A 23,644-nucleotide genomic window follows, 5' to 3' on the forward strand; every position below is an offset into this window, starting at 1 on the left:
CCTATGAGGGATGACATGAGATGTTTATCAACCTGAAGGATCAATAGTATGGAGAATGGTTAAGTGTCAGAATCCTGGAGATGATGTTTTGCACCAATTAGGAGGGAGAGTTTCTTCCTCTAAATCTTGAAGCCTTAGTTCATGCATCCAGCCTCACTCTGCAGCTAAAATCTGCTGGCTCACTCCCATGATACAAGAAATATAGAGTGTCCAATGCCCTCCTGGTTCCAGAGGCTTCCTCCTAATGCATTTCCCTAGAACCTAGATGACACCACATTTGCAGACATCTGAGTCTGGTCCTTTTGGCACCTAAGTTCCCTAGACTAATTTTGACACCTTCTTCATCTTCCCAACATTTAACATGGATTATGAGAGCATTGGCTTCTTTCATAGGGACTGGCCCAGGATGGCCCCAGGATGCAACTACTCCCTGGAGCCGCTCTTCCTAAACAGTCATCCCCATTAGATCTCCTCAAGGGCCCTGCAGAGGAGACCCAAGGACATCCTCTCTTGCCTGGATTGGTGCCTTTTTAGCTAATATAGCCATTATTGAATGGCTTTTTAAAAACCCTAATTTTGGGCAGTCCGGGTGGCTCAGTGGTTTAGCGCCACCTTCAGCCCAGGGCATGATCCTGGAGACCTGTGATTGAGTCCCATGTCGGGCTCCCTGCTTGGAGCCTGCTTCTCCCTCTGCCTAAATCTCTGCCTCTCTCTCTCTCTCTCTCTCTCTCTCTCCCCCTCCCCGTGTGTGTGTGTGTGTGTGTGTGTGTGTGTGTGTGTGTGTGTCTCATGAATAAATAAATAGAATATTTAAAATAAAATAAAATTAAGACCCTGATCTTATTTGCCATGGTTGACGTTCGAGGTAGTTTGGTTTGAACCTTTGCACTTGAAATTTATTTTAGCTTGGACAATAGGCACCAATGTTACTTTTGATTTACCAGAAGAGAAACAGGAGCAGTCTTACAATGGCCACTGCCACGCTTAACTCTGAAACTCCTTGGCTACAATAATCTGCCTTCGCATGGAGCCTGCTGGGAAGGAAAGGAAGTCGAGCAGACATGGAATCTTGAGATGTGGGTGGTGGTCCTTACTGTTTCCTGCTGCCTCTCCCTGGCTGTGTGGCCTTGGCTTGAGGCTTGAGGACTTTACCACCTGCCATGAAGGCCTTAACATCATGTGTGTGTTTAGGCCAGGTGATTTCGCAGTAACTTCTGTTACTGAAAGACAGTTAATTCGCGGCTGATTTAAAAATGAGCAGTCCAGTAGTGAGCACACTTGGATACCCCTTCAGGAATGGAGCCAATGAACAGGGGCGAGTGCCTCTCAGCTATTCCTCCATTGTCTGAGCAGGTGGTTGGAACCAGACATATAGGCCTTGATAGTGAAGTGGGAATATAAAACCCTGAAACTGTTTGTCATAAAGAATGCCATGCCCAATAAAAGCAAAGGCAGATGTTCACATAAAGTTTTTGTTGTTTGTGTTTTTGTGGGGGTGCTTCTGGGGTGTGAAGTTTATTAGTAAGGCACAACAGCATCTGCCTACCCGTGTTGCCATATATTAGCAGTCTTGCAACCCATTTATTGGGTTGGAATTATTTTTGGTAATGATTTTCATGAGACTAGATGAAATGCAATCTGCACTAGCTCTAACTACATTTATGGTGCAGCTGCCTTCTGGGGAAAGCCCCCCAGACATCATAGATGGCTAGACTCTCAAAGAAGTGATGGTCTCATGTTTCCTGTTGTGGCTATAACAAGTAACTACAACTTAGTGACTTAACACAAATTTATTGTCTTATGGTTTTGGGGGTGAGAAGCTCAAAATGAATCTTGGGGGGTTTAAATCAGGGTCAGAATGCCAGTGTTCCTTCTGGAGGTTCTAGGAGGAGAATTTGTTGTTTCATGCATTCCAGCTTCTAGAAGTCATCTTGGCTTCTATCCCCTTCCTCCCTCTTCAATGCCAGGATCTTCTGTTCTCTCTTTCCATCCTTGGATCTATGTCTCTGACCCTCCTACCCTTCTCTCTTAAAAAAAGACCCTTATGACTACTTGGGGTGACCCAGACAATCAAGGATAATCTATTCATGTCAATATCCTTAACTTAATCATTTCTGCACAGTACCATGTACCATGGAAGGTAACACTAGGATGTGCACATCTTTGAAGGAGGACCATTATTCAGCTCACTACACAGGCCATAGAGACCAACCAAAGCCCAAAAGATAAATGATTTATCAAGTCACACAGCTAATCTGTGACAGTGCCATGGCTATATCTGTGGCATCCTCACATCTGCCACATTTATGTGCATCACTGACAAAGATGGGTAGGAGCAGGCCCTGATGGAGGCTTTATTTTCATAATAAACTGGAAATGATTGAGGAATAAGTATAGGATTGTCAGTGATTTAAAAATAGCAGTTTAGAGAAGACAGAAGTTTATATTTTTTAAAATACATGTTTAATTCAAGAGCTTCCTTAAATATTATAATTTGGCTAGGGCATGCTACCTTCTAAAGATGTTAAGTGACTTGCAGTGGTAACATAACTTAAATAATCATGGGAAATTAAAGTGCCAAGGATCTATAGGTCCTTCTCTTCTTTCTTCCCACCCCCTACCCCTGCTTCTCTTTATGTCTTTATTACTCTGCCCATGGCTGCCATTTTGAAAATCAGTTATAGCTGGAAAACTAATTCAAACTCTTCAAACTAAAAGGAATGGCACCACCCAATGGGCTTTTTGCCATGGGTTAAGCCAAATAGAGTATGTGCCGTATTTCACAAGGAAGCCCACTTTATTTTGGTGTTGAAACATTCTTCTCAGATTCTGAGGAACTTTTTTTTTTTGTTTTCTTCCCACTTCTACCCAACAACAGCCTATAATAAATAAAAGGTTGATAGAATCTTGGATTTTGATGGCACTAGACATGCCATCCAGTCCGATTTTTCTCCTGAATTACAGGTCTTTTATCTTTGGCAATTATTTGCCATCCTCCTCTCTTGCTTCAATTTTCTCTATCTGTGACATGAAAAGGAATGATGGCCGCTGTAAAGACTGAATTAAATTTGAATTCCTGGGGTACCTGGGTGATTCAGTGGTTGATCATCTGCCTTCCACTCAGGTTGTGATCCTGGGGTCGAGTCCCATATCAGGCTCCCCATGAAGAGCCTACTTCTCCCTCTGCCTATGTCTCTGCCTCTCCCTGTGTGTCTTTCATGAATAAATAAATATAATCTTTAAAAAAATAATAAAAAATGAATGAATGAATGAATGAATGAATAAATAAATAAATAAATAAATAAATAAATAAATAAATAAATAAATAAATAAATAAATAAATTTGAGTTCCTGAGAGGACAGATGCATTTGGGAGGGTTGTGACTTGATTGTTAGGTTCATCTTCTCCAGAAGTCACTCTCTAACTCCACTTCTACTACGTCAGGGTTCTGTGCCCCTCCCCTAAAGATTCATAGCCCACTCACCTCATTCGGTAACCTTCCACTCCCATTCCCCCTCAGTGTGGTAATTATGCTTGTACATATCTGCCTTCCTTGAAATTCAGCCTAACTAAGGGCTGGACATGCAATAGAAGCTCATTGTACTGTTCTTGGACACTGTCAATGGATGAGTGAATGATGACTGTAAAATTTCAGGGCCGTATATTGGACACATGGATTCAGAGCCTTGAAAATACTGAGGGAGGAGGCAGGAAAGGGCTGAAGTTATAGTCTGTGATCTTCACTGACATGAAATTGGTAATTGGCTCCCCCCCCCATTCTGCTGACTTTCTTAAACAGAAGAAGATAACTAGAAATTTCCATAGAAATTTATTTTTATAGGCGTTTTAATGTGATGCAGAAGATGAGTAGATGATTCCCCTTTGGATATTTGTACCCAGCACTCCATGTCATTTTTTTCTGCCTATCAAATGAATGCATTTATGAGCTGCTGGTACATTAGGTTAGTGACACAGTGCTAGATTAAACAAAGACAAAGTCATTTTGCCAAGCTTCTGTCTGGCATTGATTGGGGGTCATAAAAGTCATTCACTCCTTCAGTTTGGTTTTGACAACCCACAGAATAATACCTCATATATGTTGAATGATACTTTCTTTGAAAAGCTTTAAATACCCTCTATATAGAACAAGGGTGATTCTCATACATTCCTGCAGCATAGAAAACTGACCATCAGCTCAGGAATTACTCAATATTTGGTGTACTTTAATGGATGGTGTGGGTTGGACTATGCCATCTTCCCATTAAGCCATTAATGCTAACTGTACTCATCAAAGAGGCCACAAGATGAGTGGGTCTGAAACAAGAAAATCTGAAGGTAAAACTTAGAGAAATTGACCAAGATCCAGGCCAAAAAAAAAACACCCTAGTGACACTCAAAGGGTCTCTATGGGTGGGAAACACTGGATGGCTCTCTCTGATGTTACCACTTTCATGCCATGGCTCTTTGTGATTTAGTCTCTCAAACCTTCCACCCATACTAATTCTACAATTTCTTTTTGTTTCTAGTTCCTTCTTTCTGGGGATTGGTGAACTCAGCTTGGAATCTTTGCTCTGTGGGGAAACGGCAGTCACCTGTCAACATAGAGACCAGTCACATGATCTTCGACCCCTTTCTGACGCCCCTTCGCATCAACACTGGAGGCAGAAAGGTAAGCAGCCATGTTGCTTCCATTGTGAAGTTGAGGATGCCAGGAGACGCTGACTCTGAAAGCTAGTCTTCCAGGTCTCCATCTCTGTTATGAGTTTCTCTTTCCATCTAAGAGTAAAATCACAGACCACGCAGGCCTACTGCCAACAAATATAATTATGTCTAAATTTTGCTTTCTCTCCCTAGCTAGTCAAACCCTCATGCTTCTAATTACTTTGTACTCCCTAGAGGTTGCCTGAGGCCCTATCTGTTGGTATCCCATGAAGGTCAGAAAGCAATGTTGCTTCCCAAGTATATCATGCTGGGAAAATCTCTCCTCTCAGAAATCTCTTTACTGAGGCTTCTTTTAACCTCAACAAAGTAGAAAAAAATTAACAAAAGTAAAATCAGACATTTATCATCTTGGAAGGAAAAACAAACAAAAATCACCTTAGATGATTTATAAGAAAATCAATAATTAATCTTTCTAGGGGCATCTTGCTGGCTAAGAATCCTAGCTCCTGCACAGAAATGCTGAGCTATGTTTTGTGATTCTCACACCAGCGTCCCTCCTTCCCTCACCTCCCCACATGATGTGCTTTTCATTAATTTGTGAAAGGGCATAATACCCGTGGGGTCTTCTTGTCACTGGGATCTAACATTTCTCCTGTGGGCTAATTTCTTTTTGACTACCTTTTACTGTTAAGTAGTTCGTTGAAGGTGGGAAATACACACCCACAGAAAATTGTGTTTGAAAATTGTGTTCCACCCCAAGAGGGATGGAAAATCATTTGTGTCCAAGAAATTGGGATTAAAATTATGGACAACTTTTGTTACTGCTGGCAGCTGATTCTCCAGGATGTGCTTTGTACTTACACAGTCTGTTTGCCTTACTTACCATGGAGTTTGTAAGTAATTTTTTCCCCTTCTGATATATTGGAATATATTTTTTCCTGTTACATAAATCACCAAAAAAACCAACCAAACCCAAATTCTAATGACTTATCTAAGAGATGTTAGTAACTTTGACTCAGGTCACAAAGTTTTTAAAAGATAGATTTTAAAAGACATTGCACATAATTGAGACTATTTCTCTAGGTAGTGTTTGTGTGCTATTTTCAATATGACTTGAGAAGCATTTTTGTAGAAACATCCTATGTAGGTCATGTAGTTTATTGTTCTGATTCCATAGAAATTAACCTATCCAAATTATTGTTCCATTTAAAGTTTTATTTTTATAAACTCTAAAGGAAGCTTAACATAGGTTCTACATATACCTCTCTCATTCAAGTCATGAGTATGGATAGGTTCATAGGTTCACTGACCAGTATTCAGGAAGGGCAAGTTGCAATTTTGACTTTTCAATCATTCTTTCCTTCTTGGAGATGGTAATGGAGGGAATAATTGTATTCTAAACAAAGGGGAGAAGCAGTAAAAATGCAGAATGAGGGTTGGTACCTGAGTTCCAGAAATCAGCTGAAAGATGACCAGCCTGAAACACAGAGACCAAGAAGAGGAAGTAGGAGGTAAAGATGGAAAAGGAAGATGGTGCCAAATCTAGAGGCTGTGTTAAGGAACTGAATCTTTCCTGAGTTATGGCAGGTGATCAAAGCATTTTTAGATAAAGAGTACGCTGGACATAGTAGGGAAAAGTGGCAAGGTAACACAAATAATGGATACATAATTCTCACTTTTCCATCAGCCCATCTTAGAGGAAAACATTGATGTGAAAGAAAAAAATAATTAATTCAAGGCAGCTTCTCCCTAAAATTTATTGGGAAAGAAGAGACGAGGGGATAGTGTGGTGTTAAAAAACACTCAAATGTTTTGGTTTGGTATTTTTTTGTTGTCTACAGTGATTTTTTTTTTTTATATTTCCAATTCAGTAAAGTGTACCTGATCCAAATCAATTTTCAAATGCATTGGAGTTTGGAATTTTGGAAACATTTACTTTGACGATGTAAATATTTATATCTGGCACGATTCTATTGTCAGCTGTTTGAAGAGCTGAGAACTGTCTGATGGTTTCCTTTGCATTAGCGAAAGGTGGAAACTAAAATATGGATGATAGTAGGATAAACTAACTGGTAATGAAACGTCTAAACTTGAGAGACAATAGCTAAATCATGTTTGCAAGGTTTTTAAAGGTGGTATTTAATGAGTTGGGGACTTATTTGGGAAGTGAGTATTCAAATCACTGCTGTGAATTTAGTTTTGCCTTGAAGAAATGTGTATCCAAATCAAAAGGTTTAAAGACCGACCTGTAAGAGTGGGAGGGCTTGCAGAATTTGGGCAAGGTGCCACATTTTGAAGTCTGATATCTGCTGGTATCAGTTTGTTAAATGCATCCCAGTCATTTTACACTTTTATCCATTAGCATCATTCCTGCTCGTGTTTAAGTGTACCTATGCCCAGACACATGAAACAGCCTAGCTGCAATCTCTGACTTGTGTTACTGTGTTTGTTTTAATGTGTTTGACCTGGGGCTCAAATAATGAATTAAGGGCTTGTCTTAGTAAGAGCAAAGGCTGAAATTCAATTGGAATGCAAGAATACAAAGAATAATAATAGTTAGATAATAATCAAAACATAACGTCTGGGACATAACAGAGTATATTCATTATACTTGAATAATGGTATTTCTTTTACTTTTTAGGTTGCTTACTTTCAGTGGTAATTCTTAAGCAATATTTTGGGATTTATTTTCCTTGAAGGAGAGTATTTTTTTTTACCCAGTTGTTCATATCTGACATACAGGACTCCTATGGACAAAATTTAAAATAACTGTGCTTTTCAAACAATACTCACATAAGGTTGGGTTGCCTATAGTCTTAAGAACTTTGAGTCAGTCTCTCACCCTTGACCCCATTCAACTTAACTCATAATAGTCTAAACAGGTGTTTTGTTTTGTTTTGTTTTTTAATGTTGGAGTTAATTAATCTATTCTAGGTAAAGCTACTGAATCAACTCAGGAATCATAGTAGGCAGGAGGAGATAATTCTTCCTTCATACTCTCAGATCATTTAAAATCCCTATATGTGGGAAACTGGATTATGATACAACTGATATTTTAAGCTCAGTTCAAGCTGATTGACTATTTTAAGATGGAGACCCTCAATAGTCAATGGACTTGTATGGATTCAAATTTATTTTTACCTTTCTTGTCTTTTTCCTCACACCAAAATGAGTGTACATTATGTGTTTATGTGTTAATTTTCATGTGCTATTCACTTAGGTAATCTTGGTAATTTGAAAATAACAATGTAGAGTGTGAATGTAACTGAAAAGCAAATTTGAATGGCCTGGCTTGATCATTTTGGGGTATGTTAGTTCCTCTAGATATTTGCCGGGACATTCTCTAATACAGGTGGGTGCTGGAGGGTTTCTGGTTAAGAGGTGAGCATTCATGGAAGAAATGTGATTTGTAGATAACTTCTCTGCTGATCTGAAATATCTAAAAGAAAAAAGAAACAAATGAAAACTAAGTCTAGGGGCACCTGGGTGGCTCAGTGGTTGAGCGTCTGCTTTCAGCTCAGGTCTTGATCTTGGGATCCTAGGATCAAAGCTTGCTCCCCCCATGTCGAGCTCCCTGCTTAAAGGGAAGCCTACTTTTCCTCTCTCTCTCTGCCGATCCCTCTGCCATTCCTTGTTCTTGTGCTCTCTCACTCTTGCTCTCAAATAAATAAATAAATAAATTTTTAAAACTGAGTTTAAAATCACTTGCTGATCCTACCATTTTAACCAAAAATCAGTTCTGGCATCCTTCCTCATCTTTAAACTCTTTTAATAAAATGGAAATCCCAGTAGTTAGTGACATGGCATTGCTTACGATATGTTACATGTAAAAGGTAGCATCCAAAGTCATTTACTTAATGATCTCAGTTTGTTTAAAAAGAGCCCATATTATGCATAGAAAAGAGACCAGGATTAAGAATAATATTGTTTCTTTCTACTTTGCTAAAGCTTCTAGATGTTCTGTAACAAGCTTGCATTAATATAATAATCTGAAAAACACCTATGGTTTTTTAATTCATTCCTTCATTTCAGGCAAAAATATACCTAGAGTTGACAAATATGATAGATGCAATAATGTCCTCTTCTAAAGATATGCATATCCTCATCCCCAGAACTTGTAAATATGTTATCCTACATGACACAAGGTATCTTAATTTTTTTTAAAGATTTTATTTATTTATTCATGAGAGACACACACACACACAGAGAGGGAGGTAGAGAGGCAGAGGGAGAAGCAGGCTTCACGCAGGGAGCCTGATGTGGGACTCGATCCCAGGACTCCAGGATCACACCCGGGGCCGAAGGCAGGTGCCAAACTGCTGAGCCACCCAGGGATCCCCGGCACAAGGTATCTTAAATAAGTGATTCAGTTAAGCATCTTAAAATGAGAAGATCATCCTATGTTATCCAGATGGCCCCATGGTAATCACAGGGTTCTTATAAGGAACAGACAGAGGCAGAGGAGATATGACAAAGGAAGCAGAGGTCAGAGTGATGTGTTGCCATGAGCCTAAAGAATGTGGGCAGCCTCGAGAAGCTGGAAAAGAGCAAAGAAACAGATTCTTCCCTAGAAGGAACACAGCCCTGCTCAAACCTGGATGTTAGCCCAGCAACACTGACTTTTGACCTCTGACTTCCAGAATGTAAGATGGCCCTTTCAAAGAGATTAGGGATGGAGCTGAGGACAAAAGACTTTAGCTTCACTCCTCCCTATTCCTGCTTTGCCAGCCTCCCTCTGAGGAGAACTTAGAGACCAAGACAAGGCTGTTGATTCAGTCTGTATAAGCCAGCCTCCAGGCTACAGGGTGAGGTGAAGGTAGATTTAAAGGGGGAAACGGAAGACATCTAACACAAGGCTATACATTTTATCTACATGACCATTTGCACATTTCCCATTAAATGAATATGAGGTAATAAAGCTCATCATTACCTATAAAACTAGGTATAAAAGTCTCAACCTGGCATTCACAGTCCTTGCAATATGGCCCCAAATCTCCCCTCCAGAGCCCTAATCCTCTAACATGTTATGCCCACCTTTGTTGCCAATGAGATTGTAATACTTTTTTCTTAATTGACTATATCTCACCTTTCCCTGTGGTCTGTGCTTTGACCATAACATAACTCTTCACCTGACATACCTCTGTACCTCAGCACTCCTCATCCCCACCTTTTTATTATTCAACCTCTGTGGTACCAGCACTACCTCCACCATGACACTCCTCTTGATCTCTTTAGTGGATGGTGAAATCTCTTTTCATTTGCCTTCTTAAGTGACTTTGCTTATATTTTATTTAGGACCTGAACCTTGGCCTATAGTATATTAGTCTTACTTGCCTTGTCTCCCTGTCTTAGAATAAGGGCTCCTCATGATGAATGTGCTTTCATATTTTCATTTTATATCTCTGAGGTTATCTATGATGGCACTAGTTGGTTTGAACTGAACCATTATCTTTGATTGCCAAACAAAAGGTTTATATGGAATTAGTGATGAATTCTTTGACTCAAAGTGGAAAAAATATGAGAAAGTCCCATGATGAAAAGCAACCTTGCCATCAACAGAATCTGTCATTAGAAACTAATTTTTGGTTATTGTCTTTTCCTGAAATATGGTTGAAATATGTTAAAAAAATAATGACTGTGAATTGGTTGGGTGCCTACAGTCTTACCACTTCTCTATTTTTAAATTTGCCCCATGAACCTGATAGCAAAATTTAGTTGACCACAGTTAATCATTGCAGTGTCTACATGGCTATGTTAAGACACCTTTTATGAGTAAGGCATTTATGTTCCTTCAAGGACTTTGCAATATATTAGGGGAGAAAATATACATATACAGAAGTTAAATCACAGTGGCTGATTTAAATAATGATTTGAGATAATAGTGGAAGAGATCCTAAGGAAGCAGTGAAATGATTAATTAGCAAATCAATCATTCTGACATTAATATTTAATGGTGGTAAGAAGTTGGGTTGGCTGAACCAGGCTTTATGGAGGTGCTAGGATGTGAGCTAGATGGAGAGATGGGTAGAATGAAATACTGTTTGCAAGAGAGTCTTTAAATGTTACGTGTTCTGGCTCTACGTGTGAAAGATTGAAGAAAATGTAAGAATAGGCCCATTTTGCCATCTAAGTATGTTACTGCGGTGCTGGTTTTTATTGGATAACTGATATTAAACTTTTATAGATAACTATTCTTTCCCATTTGGAACTCATTAGCTATCTTTAGGTACCCTGGGTCTTTTTATACTGAAGCTCTGGTACAGAAACGATACATAATAATTTTACATGTGCTTGTGGGATAGTGTAGATCTCAAATCGCTGACAAAGGAGTGAATGTAATTCTTACTTGTTTGTATTTTGCAGTTTGATAAATTTCTTGATTTGCCATACGGACAATATCCTTTCTCAGAAAGAAGCAATAAAGGGTCTCTTTATTTGGATCTAATTCTAACCAACAAGGAAAAGCAGCTTGGTGAAGTGGAATGGATAGTAAACTTCTGGAAGAAAGTGGATATGTCATCTTAAAAAAATATAGTAGCCAAAGTATAAATAAATAAATAAATAAACAAACAAACAAACAAATAAAAGCGTTGTCAGATATGTATCCTAAAACCTTCAAAAGGTGGATTTTTGAAATATCATAGTTAAAGTAGATGTAACCTCTTTGCCTCATGGAAGGTAACTCGAGACGATTGAGAGGCTCTTAAAAACGAAATTATGGTAATACAATTTCAAATAATGGTACCTCAAAAAAAGGAAGTTGTAGGAGCTTAAAGCTACAGATGTGTCTGCACAGGGAGTTTTGCCAAAAATAATATTTTTAAATGGCTTAGAAGAGATATGAGAGAAAGGGTTTTATAGCCAAGGAGAAGGACGAAAGTGGAAAGGACCTGTGAAAATTGTTTCAGAATCTAGAATGAATTTAGGTTGCAGAACGAGAAGATCTTTTAAAGTTACAGTTAGAGGAAGCAGGAACATTAAGACAGTGTAGACCTTCATTTGTGGGATGCGGGCTCGGGGATAGCTATCCTCAGATGTTCTGCTTCAGGTTTGGATTTGGGGTTTACCACTGACCACCTAGATACGAGAAACCTAACCTCTCTCTGATCTTCAGTTCTCTCCTCTGTAAAAGAGAGATTGTATTGTACCCGCCCTGCAGGGTTGTGGTGGAGGGAATTACATGAAGTAACATGCTTAGTAGGCAGGTAATCATTCCAGTTATCAGGCCGGTGGCTGGTAAAGGAGCTGTGCCATAATTGTTAGCTGTCTCCATCCATTCAGGTTGCTGTGACAAACTGTCACTGCCTTCTAAAGAATGGAAATTTACTTCTCATGGTTTTGGATGCTGGGAAGTCCAAGATCAAGGTACAGGCATGGTTTCATTCTGGCAAGGGCCCACTTGCTGGTTCATAGCTGGTGCCTTCTTGCTGAGTCCTCATGTGGTGCAAGTGGCCAGGGAGCTCTGTGGGGCCTCTTTCATAGGGGCACCAGTCTGGATCAGGAGGGCTCTGCCCTTATGACCTGATCACCTCCCAAAGGCCTCACCTCTTAATACCACCACCTTAGGGATTAGGATTTGAACATATGCACTTTGTGGGGAACAAAAACATTCAGACCGTGGCAGCTGCCATCAGAGGTATGCGGTAGCTGTTAGTGAGAAAACTCAACTTAATCCCACTGCAGTTTCCCCATCAAAGAAACTAATATTCACTTTAGAATCAGTAATATATATACTGAGAGGTGAAGTGGATGACCAAGTAAGAATCCAGAACTCTCTTGCCAACAGCCCTTATCCAAAAGTTTGAAATCCAGTAGGCATAAAGGTTAAGCTTTCTCTCAGGCATTTATTTATACAAAGCTGCACAGATTCAGACTGGGCTGGATTTGTTGTAAAGTCACATGTGGAAAAGTAGAGGAAGTTAGTGGATAATGTACTTGGCATGAGTAAGTAGCACAGAGAAGACATCAAGAGACAATTCAACTTAATTACATAGTACATAAGGTACTACTCCATAAGTGAGGTCATTGTCCTATAATAACCTTCAGTGAGAAGAGAGTATCTGGAATATTATAGTCAGATCCTTCAATGCTGATGATTAGAATAACTAATGGAAAAGATGTTGATAAAGTGAAACGCAGAAGAAGAGGAACAAAGTTGTGATGAGAAAAATCAAATATTCTATATGTTCCATATTCAATTCTCTATCTGTATCTGAAAGGATGAAATTTTAAGGTTTAATTACAGGTACCTTCTAATTGTACCTGTCCTGTGCAGCCTCAGACACAGAAAACCAGCACTGGTGTTTGGAAATGGTGTGGACCAGACTATATTTCAAAATAAGAATTCAGGCCACATGAAGGGTGAATGACCTTCATGTGTTTCTTTGAGAACGCCAGCACAGAAAGAGTTCTGGCAGGCGCTGAAGTCCACCTGCTACTGTAGAACAAGCCCAAGCATAGAGGAGAGCCTTGACCTGGCCTGGAATCCCCTTCCAGTAAGGAAACTGTATGAACAATGGTTAGATGGGCACAAGGAATATTTTTGAGGCTGACCCTGGAATGAGGATTTCTCTCCCAAAGGAGAACTCCCTTTAAAGCCCTAGCATTGATTTGGAAGAAACCTGCATTCTCATTTTTCTCATCCTCTATCAAAATTACTCCTCAAAGTTTGGGATACTGGATTCTCTCTCCTAAAGGAGAGAATTTTGCTCTGAGTAGTTAGAATGGAGGCTCCAAGGCAAAATGAATGGTACAAGAAAGGACTTTGACTAAAGATAAAGAAGAAGGCCAAAACTTTTGGGTGTATGCTCTAGCAGAGTGTTTTGCAGGCAGTGGAAAGTTTCAGTGCCTCATGCTGAAAAGTGATGAAAGATAAGCGAAATGTGAGAGACTGATGCTGTATCCTAAGTTGGAAATGGCCTTGGAGCAAAGGCGTTCTGTGGTTGACATCACGTAGCTTAGAGCTGGGCTCAGGATTACTGCTCACCATCTTGGCAGTTGCTTATAATGTGTCTCTCTTGACATCTCCCAGAAAATCAATGCAGTCTTCCAGCAAGTGTTTGAAGGAAACACCTGGATGTTGGCTTTAGTATTTTATAAATATATCTAGTTTTGTGTCTTACTTCATTCCTTCGGTGAGTCTCAGAAAAGACTTTGCTTTTCCTTCCTGCCTCTTGGTGTGTCTCTCTTTGTATTTCTGTCTCTCTCTCTTCCTCCCCTCATTTACCTTCCTCTTCCCAGTCACTATGACTTGCTCTCCTATCCTTTTCTCCCCATCCCAGTGTTTTTTCTACCATTCTCCTTGCCCCATTCCTCTGCCCCCCCATTCCCTACCTCCCTCCTCCCTCCTGGTCCTGGGTACATATGACCCAGGAACCTGTACCTTCTCTCTTCTTCATCAGAGTGGAATAGGGACTCCCCTTTCACACATTTTAGAAGGATTGACAAGTCTATGATTTTGGTGGCAGCACTTAACTCAAGAAATCTAATGAGTTTAGAGGCAGATGAATTCCTCCAGGAATTTCATGGGTGTTAAGTGTCCATCACATGGTACCACCTGAGTTGTCTGGTTACTTGATTCAACAGATGAAACCAATAGGCATTTTACAAATTAACTGCCCTTTCAAGTAGGTGACAAAATATCTTGTTCACATACGCTGCTTGTAGTTCGGCTCTCTTGCCATTTGTCTAAAAAGGAGAGAGAAGAGCAGGAGAAAAGGGAAAAACATGACCTAATTTTTACAGACTTCTCCCAGCTTGTCTTATTTCTCAAGCATTCCAGAACAAGTGTCTCCATTACAGGCAAGAAGATAAAACTGGCAAAACACCTGGGCGGCACAGAAACAGTCATATATCCAAGAGAAGTTCTGAATTTTGATATCAAAAATCTGATGTCGATTGTACATTCTCTCCAAGAAGGCTCTGAAATTGACCAATCTGCTCCTCATAAGCCTAATCATTTGGCTGTATAAACCAGCCAAGCTCTCCCTACCTGAACTTCAGAGACTTTGAGTCCAGTTAAAGGGCTGTCGTTGCCTAGAAACCAAGTATCTTCCGTCTGAAAATGAAAATAAATAATAATATCCCCATCACTTCAGGGGAAAGAAATGAAGTAGATTCTGTGTGAACAGCTTAAGAAAATACAAATTTTCTTCTAAGTTCTGCTTTTCTGAAACAAAAAAACTACATTAAAACTGGAAAACCAGAATAAAAAGTATGATTCTGGGAGTCTGTGCATCATAAACAACTGAACATCTGAGCAACTATCAGGCTTTTTCTTAATGCAAATCTATTTTTTAAAGATGTATTTATTTATTTATTTGAGACAGAGAGAGTATGTGTGAGGGGGCAGAGGGAGAGAATCTTTAAGCAAACTCCCCACAGAGTTCGGAGCCTGACGCAGGGCTCAATCCCAGGAAGCTGAGATCATGACCTGAGCCAAAATCAAGAGTCAGATGCTTAGCTGATCAAGACACCCAGGTGCCCCAATTTTTCTTATGAAAATTTAATGTCATATAGAAACAACTTTATTAATGTTGCATGGAGGATTAAGAATAATTGAAATAATCAATTTCTTTCCAATATCTTATATTTTAATCCCTTTAGAATGTAGACGTTTTAATCCCTTGTTCTGTACTATGTTAGGGCCAAGATCCACACTGTATGAAATATTAAGAGTAGCCAGTTTATTTTTCCATTTCCTCACCTCCGCACCCCAATGCTGTAGTTACGTAGGATGAGTGTCGAGATCTAACATAGAGCACAATGACGATAATTAAATGTTTTTTTTATTTTTTTTAAAATTTTTATTTATTTATGATAGTCACAGAGAGAGAAAGAGAGGCAGAGACACAGGCAGAGAGAAGCAGGCTCCATGCACCGGGAGCCCGACGTGGGACTCGATCCCGGGTCTCCAGGATCGCGCCCTAGGCCAAAGGCAGGCGCCAAACCGCTGCGCCACCCAGGGATCCCTGACGATAATTAATAATGCCATATGAAATACTGGAAATTTGCAAAGACAGTAAATTTCAGGTGCTCTTTCCAACAACAAGAAAATGCTAACTCTGAGTATATGAATGTGTTAGTGTGACTATAGTAGTCATTTAGCAATGCATGTGAATATCAAATCCTCATGTTGCACACCTTAAATATATACAATTTTTATTTATAAAGGTACATAAAAATGTTAAGTGGTAAGGTAGTTCAGCTTAGCATCTGTTTTTTTTCATACAATAAACTTGGTGTCTATTCAGTAAGACATTTTGTTAATGTTCTCATGGCCTACTTCATGTTCTGAACAGATTCTTTTCTGTGTTTACTAAGATCTTCATGAGATGTGACACAATATAATATTAGTCATTTCTGGCCCTTAGCCCTGAAACACACATGCTTTTACCATATATATAAAACATATTTACATATGATATCATATGTGAAGGTGCATGATCTCATTTTTACTAAGAAGTTAAAACATACACACCTGCACAGTTTGAGTGTCAGAGTCCATAGAAACCTGTCAAACTAGCAGCATCTCACCTGCCTGAAAATATTTTCTCCCACCTTCATATAACAAATATGCTTCACATCAAATTCTGTGGAGCATAGATTTTTCTTAATTTGCATTTTCTTCTGAAATATTCAGAAAATATTTCTCTTTCTTTCTTTTTTTTTTTTTAGTTGAGAGAAAGATGTATTTTTTTTAAAGCCAAGTAGCTATTTTCACTGATTTCTCACTGGGAGCTACATGCATGGCTTATGCTGGGTTAGAAGGGATTATGCAGTATGTACAGCATGTTACTATTTAGTGTTCATGTGCTAGATAGGCTTGAATATAGAAATCAACTCAGTGCTTGATGACTCCAAAATTATTCGTTTTAAGCTTGAGAGACTCTGATAGAATAAGATGTGGGCAAAATTATCAGTTTAAAATAAGTGCTGCATCACCCCTTCAGAATCAGATGCTTCCCCCAAGCCCAAATTTTTAAAGCCTGAGATGTAGCTTCTTGGACCAATGAATTGCTGAGAAAGTGTTCTTTTTTTTTTTTAAGATTTTATTTATTTATTCATGAGAGAGAGAGGCAGAGACACAGGCAGAGGGAGAAGCAGGCTCCTTGCAGGAAGCCCGATGTGGGACTTGATCCTGAGTCCCCAGGATCATGCCCTGGGCTGAAGGCAGCACTAAACCACTGAGCCACCCAGGCTGCCTGAGAAAGTGTTCTTAAGTGAGAGTTGCACGGGAGTGGAAGAAGCAGAGCAAGGAGAAGTTGGGCAAATATAGGAGTCTAACTGGAGTCCATCTGGACCCTGATCCCATGGAGCTCAAGCATGTATGGCACCACTGTTCTAGCAGCCTTCCACTCACCCTTAGTGGTCAGGAAGGTGGCCAAATGTGGATATAACCTCCCTGGTGTTCCCCGGCTAGGAGGCTCTCATGCCGTGGTGCCATGGTGCCCTGGTGCCCTGGAGAAGCTTGCTCATACTGGCTTTCCAGAGCCCATCTGAACATCTCTTCCCACGTCTACATACAGTGACATCAATTTGGCAACTTGAGATCCCCATGGTAGGTGTGTTTATACCAAAGAAATCTGCAAATGCTACTCAACAGGGCCATTTTTCCCCTAGAAAGCTGGTTGATAAATATTTACCAGTGTACCACAGTCCCTATATGCCAAGGCCAATTTCCACAAGAAGGAGGGAGCTGATTGTAGCCAACATTCATAGAAGCTGAGAGACCTGCCCACTATCCTAGGAAAGACCTGTTCACTATCTCCACTGGTGATCTGAGTGGATCACCAACAGCATCTATTATAGCTAGTGTTGAATTTGCTACAAATATTCATATTGGAAATGACTCCAATGACTATGTTTTGGCCTCCTTAACTATCACTCCACTTGGCTGCCCTATGTTTTATGTTCCCCAGTCCCAGTTGCCACTAACTATGGAGGAGGTGGGAAGCATAGAAATGATTGAATGGAATTCTGACTTACCTTCATTCTGATTCCTCTTTTAATACATCTTCTTTACTTGGTTGCTTTCTACAAGTACATTTCTCCTAATCATGTCTTTGCAAAGTAAGATTGGCATATGGGGACAGCTTTCACCCAATGCCCTGGCATTCACAAAGCAGTGTCACCAACAACTTTTCTGGTGTAAGCTGCCAAGCTCCAGAACCAGGGCTGTCCCAGGTTATTTCACAACCCCAATTCCCCAACCCCATCCCCTAGCTTCTTTTCTTTGTTTGTTTGTTTGTTTGTTTTTTAAGATTTTATTTCTTTATTCATGAGAGACAGAGACAGAGACATAGGCAGAGGAAGAAGCAGGCTCCTCACAAGGAGCCTGATGTGGGGCTCGATACCTGGACCTCGGGATCACGACCTGAGCCAAAGGCAGATACTCAACCACTGAGCCACCCAGGCGTCCTCCCATCTCCAGCTTCTTGTCAATGAGAGTATGTTTCCAGCAGAATAGCATGCAACACTGTAAACACATGCTGTAAACATATTTGCAGGTCCAAAGGGAGGCAATGGGGAGGAGCTTCTGGGCTTTTCCAAGTAAGTGATCCTTATTCAACACATTGCCTTGTGATGATGATTTCACAGTTTCTGAATCTAAAAGGTATGATTTAAAAAAAAAAAAAAATCTGAGTAAGAGTGAGGAAGTAGCCCTGTGCCAGGCAGTTTTGAGTCCACGCCATTCAATCAATTCGAAGTATTACTACCATTTTTCTCAAGAGTGTAATATACAACAACTGCCAAGCTTTCCTTTTGTGATTACAAAAAGGACAGATACTGGAGTGAGCCATATTTCAGCACTGCAGGGATATAAAAAATGAACTGCTAAAAACGGCCCAGGAGGAATGAATAGCAATAAGACATCAGTGTCATCTATATACTGATTTGTGATGAATTTCCAAAAGGCTTAATGGTATGATGCTATGATATATAGGGGCTTCCTGAAAGTTAATAACTGTAAGTTACACACTTGGAAGAATGTAATGGAGGAAAGCAAGTGATCACAGATAATATATAAATAACTAACTTCACTAATGTAGTTAAACTGTTCTGTGTGTTCTGGATTGCTACACTCTGTGATTAGAAATATAAAATTCAAGGGATTATGAAGACAGAAGAAGGTCAGATGTTACACAAACACCCATAATCACACGTTTGGTAAAGCTTTTCATTTTTCTTTAAAAGTGAAGAGAAAAGTGTATACCTTGATCACCTTTCAGAGGTGAATTAATGATAGCCAGAGTTCTTTGATGCAAATTCATGTGGGAGCAACAAAATCTGTTTGGAGGAACATATTGTTCTTGCTAATTACTATGTGGTCTGGCATTTCCCCCATGGATTATGTGTTGAAAGCACCAACAGCTATGAGGCAAAGGGTCCTACATAAGCGTAGTCCACTTTCAACCTGCAGGCTGGGCTCATTTGGCTCACTTCTTTTCGTGGCCATGTCTGACAAATTCTGGTTAGCAGTAAAGTGCATGGCACAAAGAAGGCACTCGATAAATGTTTATTGAATGAAATGATAAATAGATAAGTGCAAAAAATGCCCCAGATCCTGGAATCACAAATAAATGGGAAGAGAGAAAGGAACTAGATTTATTGAGTACCTACCACATCCATTTATACATACATATTTTATCTCATTTAATTCCCCAAACAACCTGAGATGGTCAGTTTTGCAGACCAGGAAGCCGAAATGTACAATTGTTAAATAATTTACCTAGAGTTATAGGGAAGAGAAGAAAAAGAGCTGAGCTTCAACCTTAGCTTGTCTGCCGAAAACACTGTGTTCCTTTCCAGAATGTTGCACTAAAGCTGAAGATGGGGAAAAAATATTTTCCATTATATCATGGATTTAGGAAGATGAGGGTATGGGATCAGAAGAGCCCTGACCTTCGGCCAATTTCCTTCTATTTGCCATCATTTGAAAGAGTGAGGGAAGGTGGTGCCCTGTGCTGGGTTCTTGCCATGTTCTGCCTCTTAATTGCGTCTCTGCAGCCTGTTTGTTTTGGCTCTAGCATCATACATATTTTATCCTTCGAGGTGATGCTGTAGGTCTGCTTTGTTATCTGGCTGCCACTCTGCTCTCCTGGCAGAGCGCGTACTGAATGTCATTTCTAAATGGGTAGTTAATTTTCCTACATCCTTCATCAAAAAAGTGCCACATAAAATGCCCCAGATAGTTATTGTCATCACTGCACCAGATCTGGCAGCTATAGAGTCAGGAGAAAGACATACAGTTTTAATTTCTAGGACACAGACATGGGTGTTTTCTCTCTGTATAGAAGGTGGCAATGCTTTCTCTATGTCCTCTGTTTGTTCTGCTCTCTCTTACTTTACGCTGAGGACACACCATGGTATTTCTGTATGTAGGGTATTCCCTCAAAGAACATGAATTGCCTGGTGGAGATTCTGATAGGCACATTCCCATGTTCTGCAGGGCTCAAGAGATCAAGGGAAACTTTTAAAGTCATGAGCCTCAGAGGACTGGTCAGTGTAAATGGCCTGTCCCTGTTTCTCCTGGGCACTCATCCTGTAAGTCATTTCATATGATGTGCATAATTTAACAGGGGCAAAGCTGGCACATCCCTGCCATTCATTTCTCAGCCTGCCCTTAGTTCTCTGTGGATAATAATGATGATAATGGCTGGAAATTTTAGGTTTGTTCTTTTCCACATCCAGTGTTAAGACCGAAAGGAATTCAGAGGTGACCCTCAGCTCTCAAGTCATGTCGGGAATAGGACAATCAAAGCAAAGTCTGAAAATAACAATGGTTTTTAGCTCCCATCCCCACTCAAGACCATTGCTGGGAGCTTACCCCAGCCTCCCAGGTCTCTTCCTTCTCTGGGGTTCTGGGTGACTCGTGCTTCCTGGGAGGCATGCCTATGCAGGTGGGGTCACTCCGCCCCTTCCATCCACCCACTGGTACTCTGCATGGCTCTTGCAGGGACTGCTGAAATGTGTACTATCACTCCCAACCTGACAGTGGTGTATCTCCAAAGCATCTGAAGACATTTTTCCCAAGCCCAACTGGTCTGACCTTGAATGAACTTCAACTTTCTTTGGAGCTTCTAGAAGATAGCATGGCTTTTCCAATTCCATAGGATCCTCTGACAAAATGTTTATAGCAAGACCCTAGGGTCTTCCCTGGAAACCGTTTGAAAGTGACCTTGCCTGGTGAGAATCAGAAGTGAAGTTCTCAGGCACCAACAGAGGACTACCTCACCCAAAACATGTGTCTTTCTACTCTCTCCCACCTCTAAGTAATTCACCCATCCTCCAAGCCCCCAACTACCAACAATTGGTTTCTTTCTCTTTACTTGAGACTGTCATTTTGAGTTCCAAAGTCCTCTTTACTGTTTCCTGAGAATGCCCTGAACCTTTATGTAAATTGTCCCTCAGAGGCTGAATCAATACCCTTGTGATTCTAGAAGAATATGCAAATTAAGCTAAGCTAGTATTTAACTCCCAGTGCACAGGACATCCCCCCCCCCCATTTTGCCAATTGGGAAGAACCCTTTATGAATGGATGCCCTTCACTATGCCCCTTTGCTTCCACCTGTCCTCTGCTATGAAGAGTGAGCAAAGCCACAGGATTGAGCTTTCCCTCCTGTAACTGAAGGATATTCATTCGTAGCACAGACTGGTGGGCTCTTGGAGCACTTTGAATTGTTTCTAATGCTATTAATGTGCATGCAGCATTATTAGAAAGTACTTTGAGTTTTAGATATGTTACCACGGCTTTTCAAAAGATAAAATATACATTATACTGCATGGAGTATATGAAAGTTCAATAAAATATGATAATGTTGCTCCACACGCTGTTCTCTTGGGTATGATACCAGGAAAATATTTTCCCCTGACAAGTCTCTTATAATGGATGAAAATATTCCCTCTCATTGCACATACAGTGCAAGGTTTGAGGCATATTATTGGAGTCAGGTAATCTGCCTCTGAAATACTGGTATTTGAAAAGCAAATTTAAGGCTTAGGACATTTCGCTTTATGATCATTGACAGTGATGTTAGTAAACTCTTTCTCTAGCTATGAAGAAGAGAAATGGCAGGCAACTTGGGCTTTTTTTTTCCAGTTGCCATTTGCTTTTTACTGACTGTACCATATGGAGCACAGTAAATAAACTATGAGGTAGCAGGATGCAGACAAAAAAGGAATCTACTTGGTCTCTGGCAGCAAGTTACTTTATCCCCTTAAACCTGTTTCCTGATCTATAAAGTGGAGTTAATATTAAAGAATATGGTAAGAATCACAGATTATTAGGATGCTCCCATTATTGTGCCTAGCACATAGTGTTTCCATAATTTAATTTTAATTTAACAGAGAAATAGCTGACCCTGGAAATTATGTCACTGTAGTAGTGATACCCATGTAATAATAGGCTTGTGATTTGAAGTCAATTTTATTTATGCCATCAGTACTATTTTAGCCCATAAAAACGAGGTAAAAGGTGTTGCATATAACTTGCTAAAACATATAGTAGAAGATAAGCTTTGAAAAAAATACCGTTTTCCTTCTACCCTGGACTCTCCAGCTGGGGCCCAGTAGATTAGGCTTACAAAAGAGAGATTAACATGAAAGAAGCAAACGGAAGTTTATTAACATGTGTGTGATGCCTATTAATACATGAGAGCAATACATAGAGATGAGCAACTCAAAGGGGTGGTTGGAATTTGGTGCCTATATAACTAAGTTAGTAGGAGAAAGAGAGGAGAAGTGAAGGAACTTATGGAAAAGCAAATGACTTTTTGGAATGATAAATGGGCTCCTAGGAGATGGGATGGGAGATATGATAGTTTGTGACAACATCGTCTGAATGTGGTGCTTTCCCAGAAGAAAAATTAAAGTTGGGAACTTTTTGACAGTTGAATTCTTTGGAGAGGCTCTGCTTTTAGGAAAGTAGGGATATCAGGAACCCAAATGAGTTCAGCTCAAAATAATTCTTATGCCTAACTGGCATATTTTGGGGTGGCGTTTCCTGGTCCCCATCAGCGATAGCTATACATCCTAGTTTTCATGGAATACAGTCCTCTATTCTATAATGTGGCATATATTTACCCATGTCTAATGGTCTATCCTGCTTATTCCTGAAGCCACATAGTATTTGGCTCATAGTAGGTACCCAATAGATATGCACTGAAATTGTTGGTAGCCACTTAATGTTTATTGTATTTAATTTGGTCTCGGATGGCCAAAGTAGCCTAAATAAAATATGCAGAAATGTGGATGTTATCATTATAATTCCCATGGTTTCCCCCAGGAAAGGATAAGTAGATAACTCAGACTTTTACTGATTGAACAAAGTAATCTCCAACACATCAAATGATTAGTGCTTAACAGTAGATCCACCAGACTTGCACTTGGGTTTCCAGACTCCTCTTGGTAGCTCTTTACTATTTTGTCCTAGTCCTTTGAGCGTCTTCTGGATTGTCCTTTTGTGTCACTCCAGCCAATGGTCTCAGCTCACTCTCCCATCTGTGTGTGATGGGCCAAATATACACAGTGTGTGTGCCAATACACAAGCGTCCACATAACATGTCAACTAAAGGGGCTCTTAATGTCCAGCAGAACGAACCACCTTCTCTACCGTGTACTTACTGGGTGTGTGACTCTCGCAGGATCAGTTCATTTGCCAGCAGGCAAAAGGCAGGTCTGCTGTCAACTCTATAAGCCATATATTGAAGTAAACATCAGAGAGGTAAACAATTATAACTCACCCATTAAATTTGGTTATGCAAATAATATTCTTGATCATTCTCTGACTTAACCTTCACAACAGCTTTGTGGCATAGTCAAGGCAGGGTATTAGCAAGCTGTTGCCACAATAATGCTATTTAATAGCATTATTTAACAAATAACTACAAAATCTCATAAGCATGTATTTTTTACTCATGAGTCTTCAGGTCTGCTGGAGCCAGGTCTTATTCAAGTCAAGGCCAGCTAGGCTTTGTGGCT

At 40.0% G+C, this 23,644-nt stretch overlaps 1 protein-coding gene across 3 annotated transcripts in view; it reads left to right on the forward strand.

The window, feature by feature from the left end:
• CA10 (carbonic anhydrase 10) overlaps positions 1-23,644 on the forward strand; it is a 473,876-nt gene that overhangs the window by 194,888 nt on the left and 255,344 nt on the right. For all 3 annotated transcript variants that reach the window (XM_077852675.1, XM_077852674.1, XM_077852676.1), the window contains exon 4: positions 4,528-4,670. In XM_077852675.1, coding sequence (XP_077708801.1) covers positions 4,528-4,670 — 143 coding nt within the window. The remainder of the gene's footprint in view (positions 1-4,527; positions 4,671-23,644) is intronic.

The sequence above is a fragment of the Canis aureus genome, chromosome 16, assembly GCF_053574225.1.
Source record: "Canis aureus isolate CA01 chromosome 16, VMU_Caureus_v.1.0, whole genome shotgun sequence".
Lineage (NCBI taxonomy): Eukaryota > Metazoa > Chordata > Mammalia > Carnivora > Canidae > Canis > Canis aureus.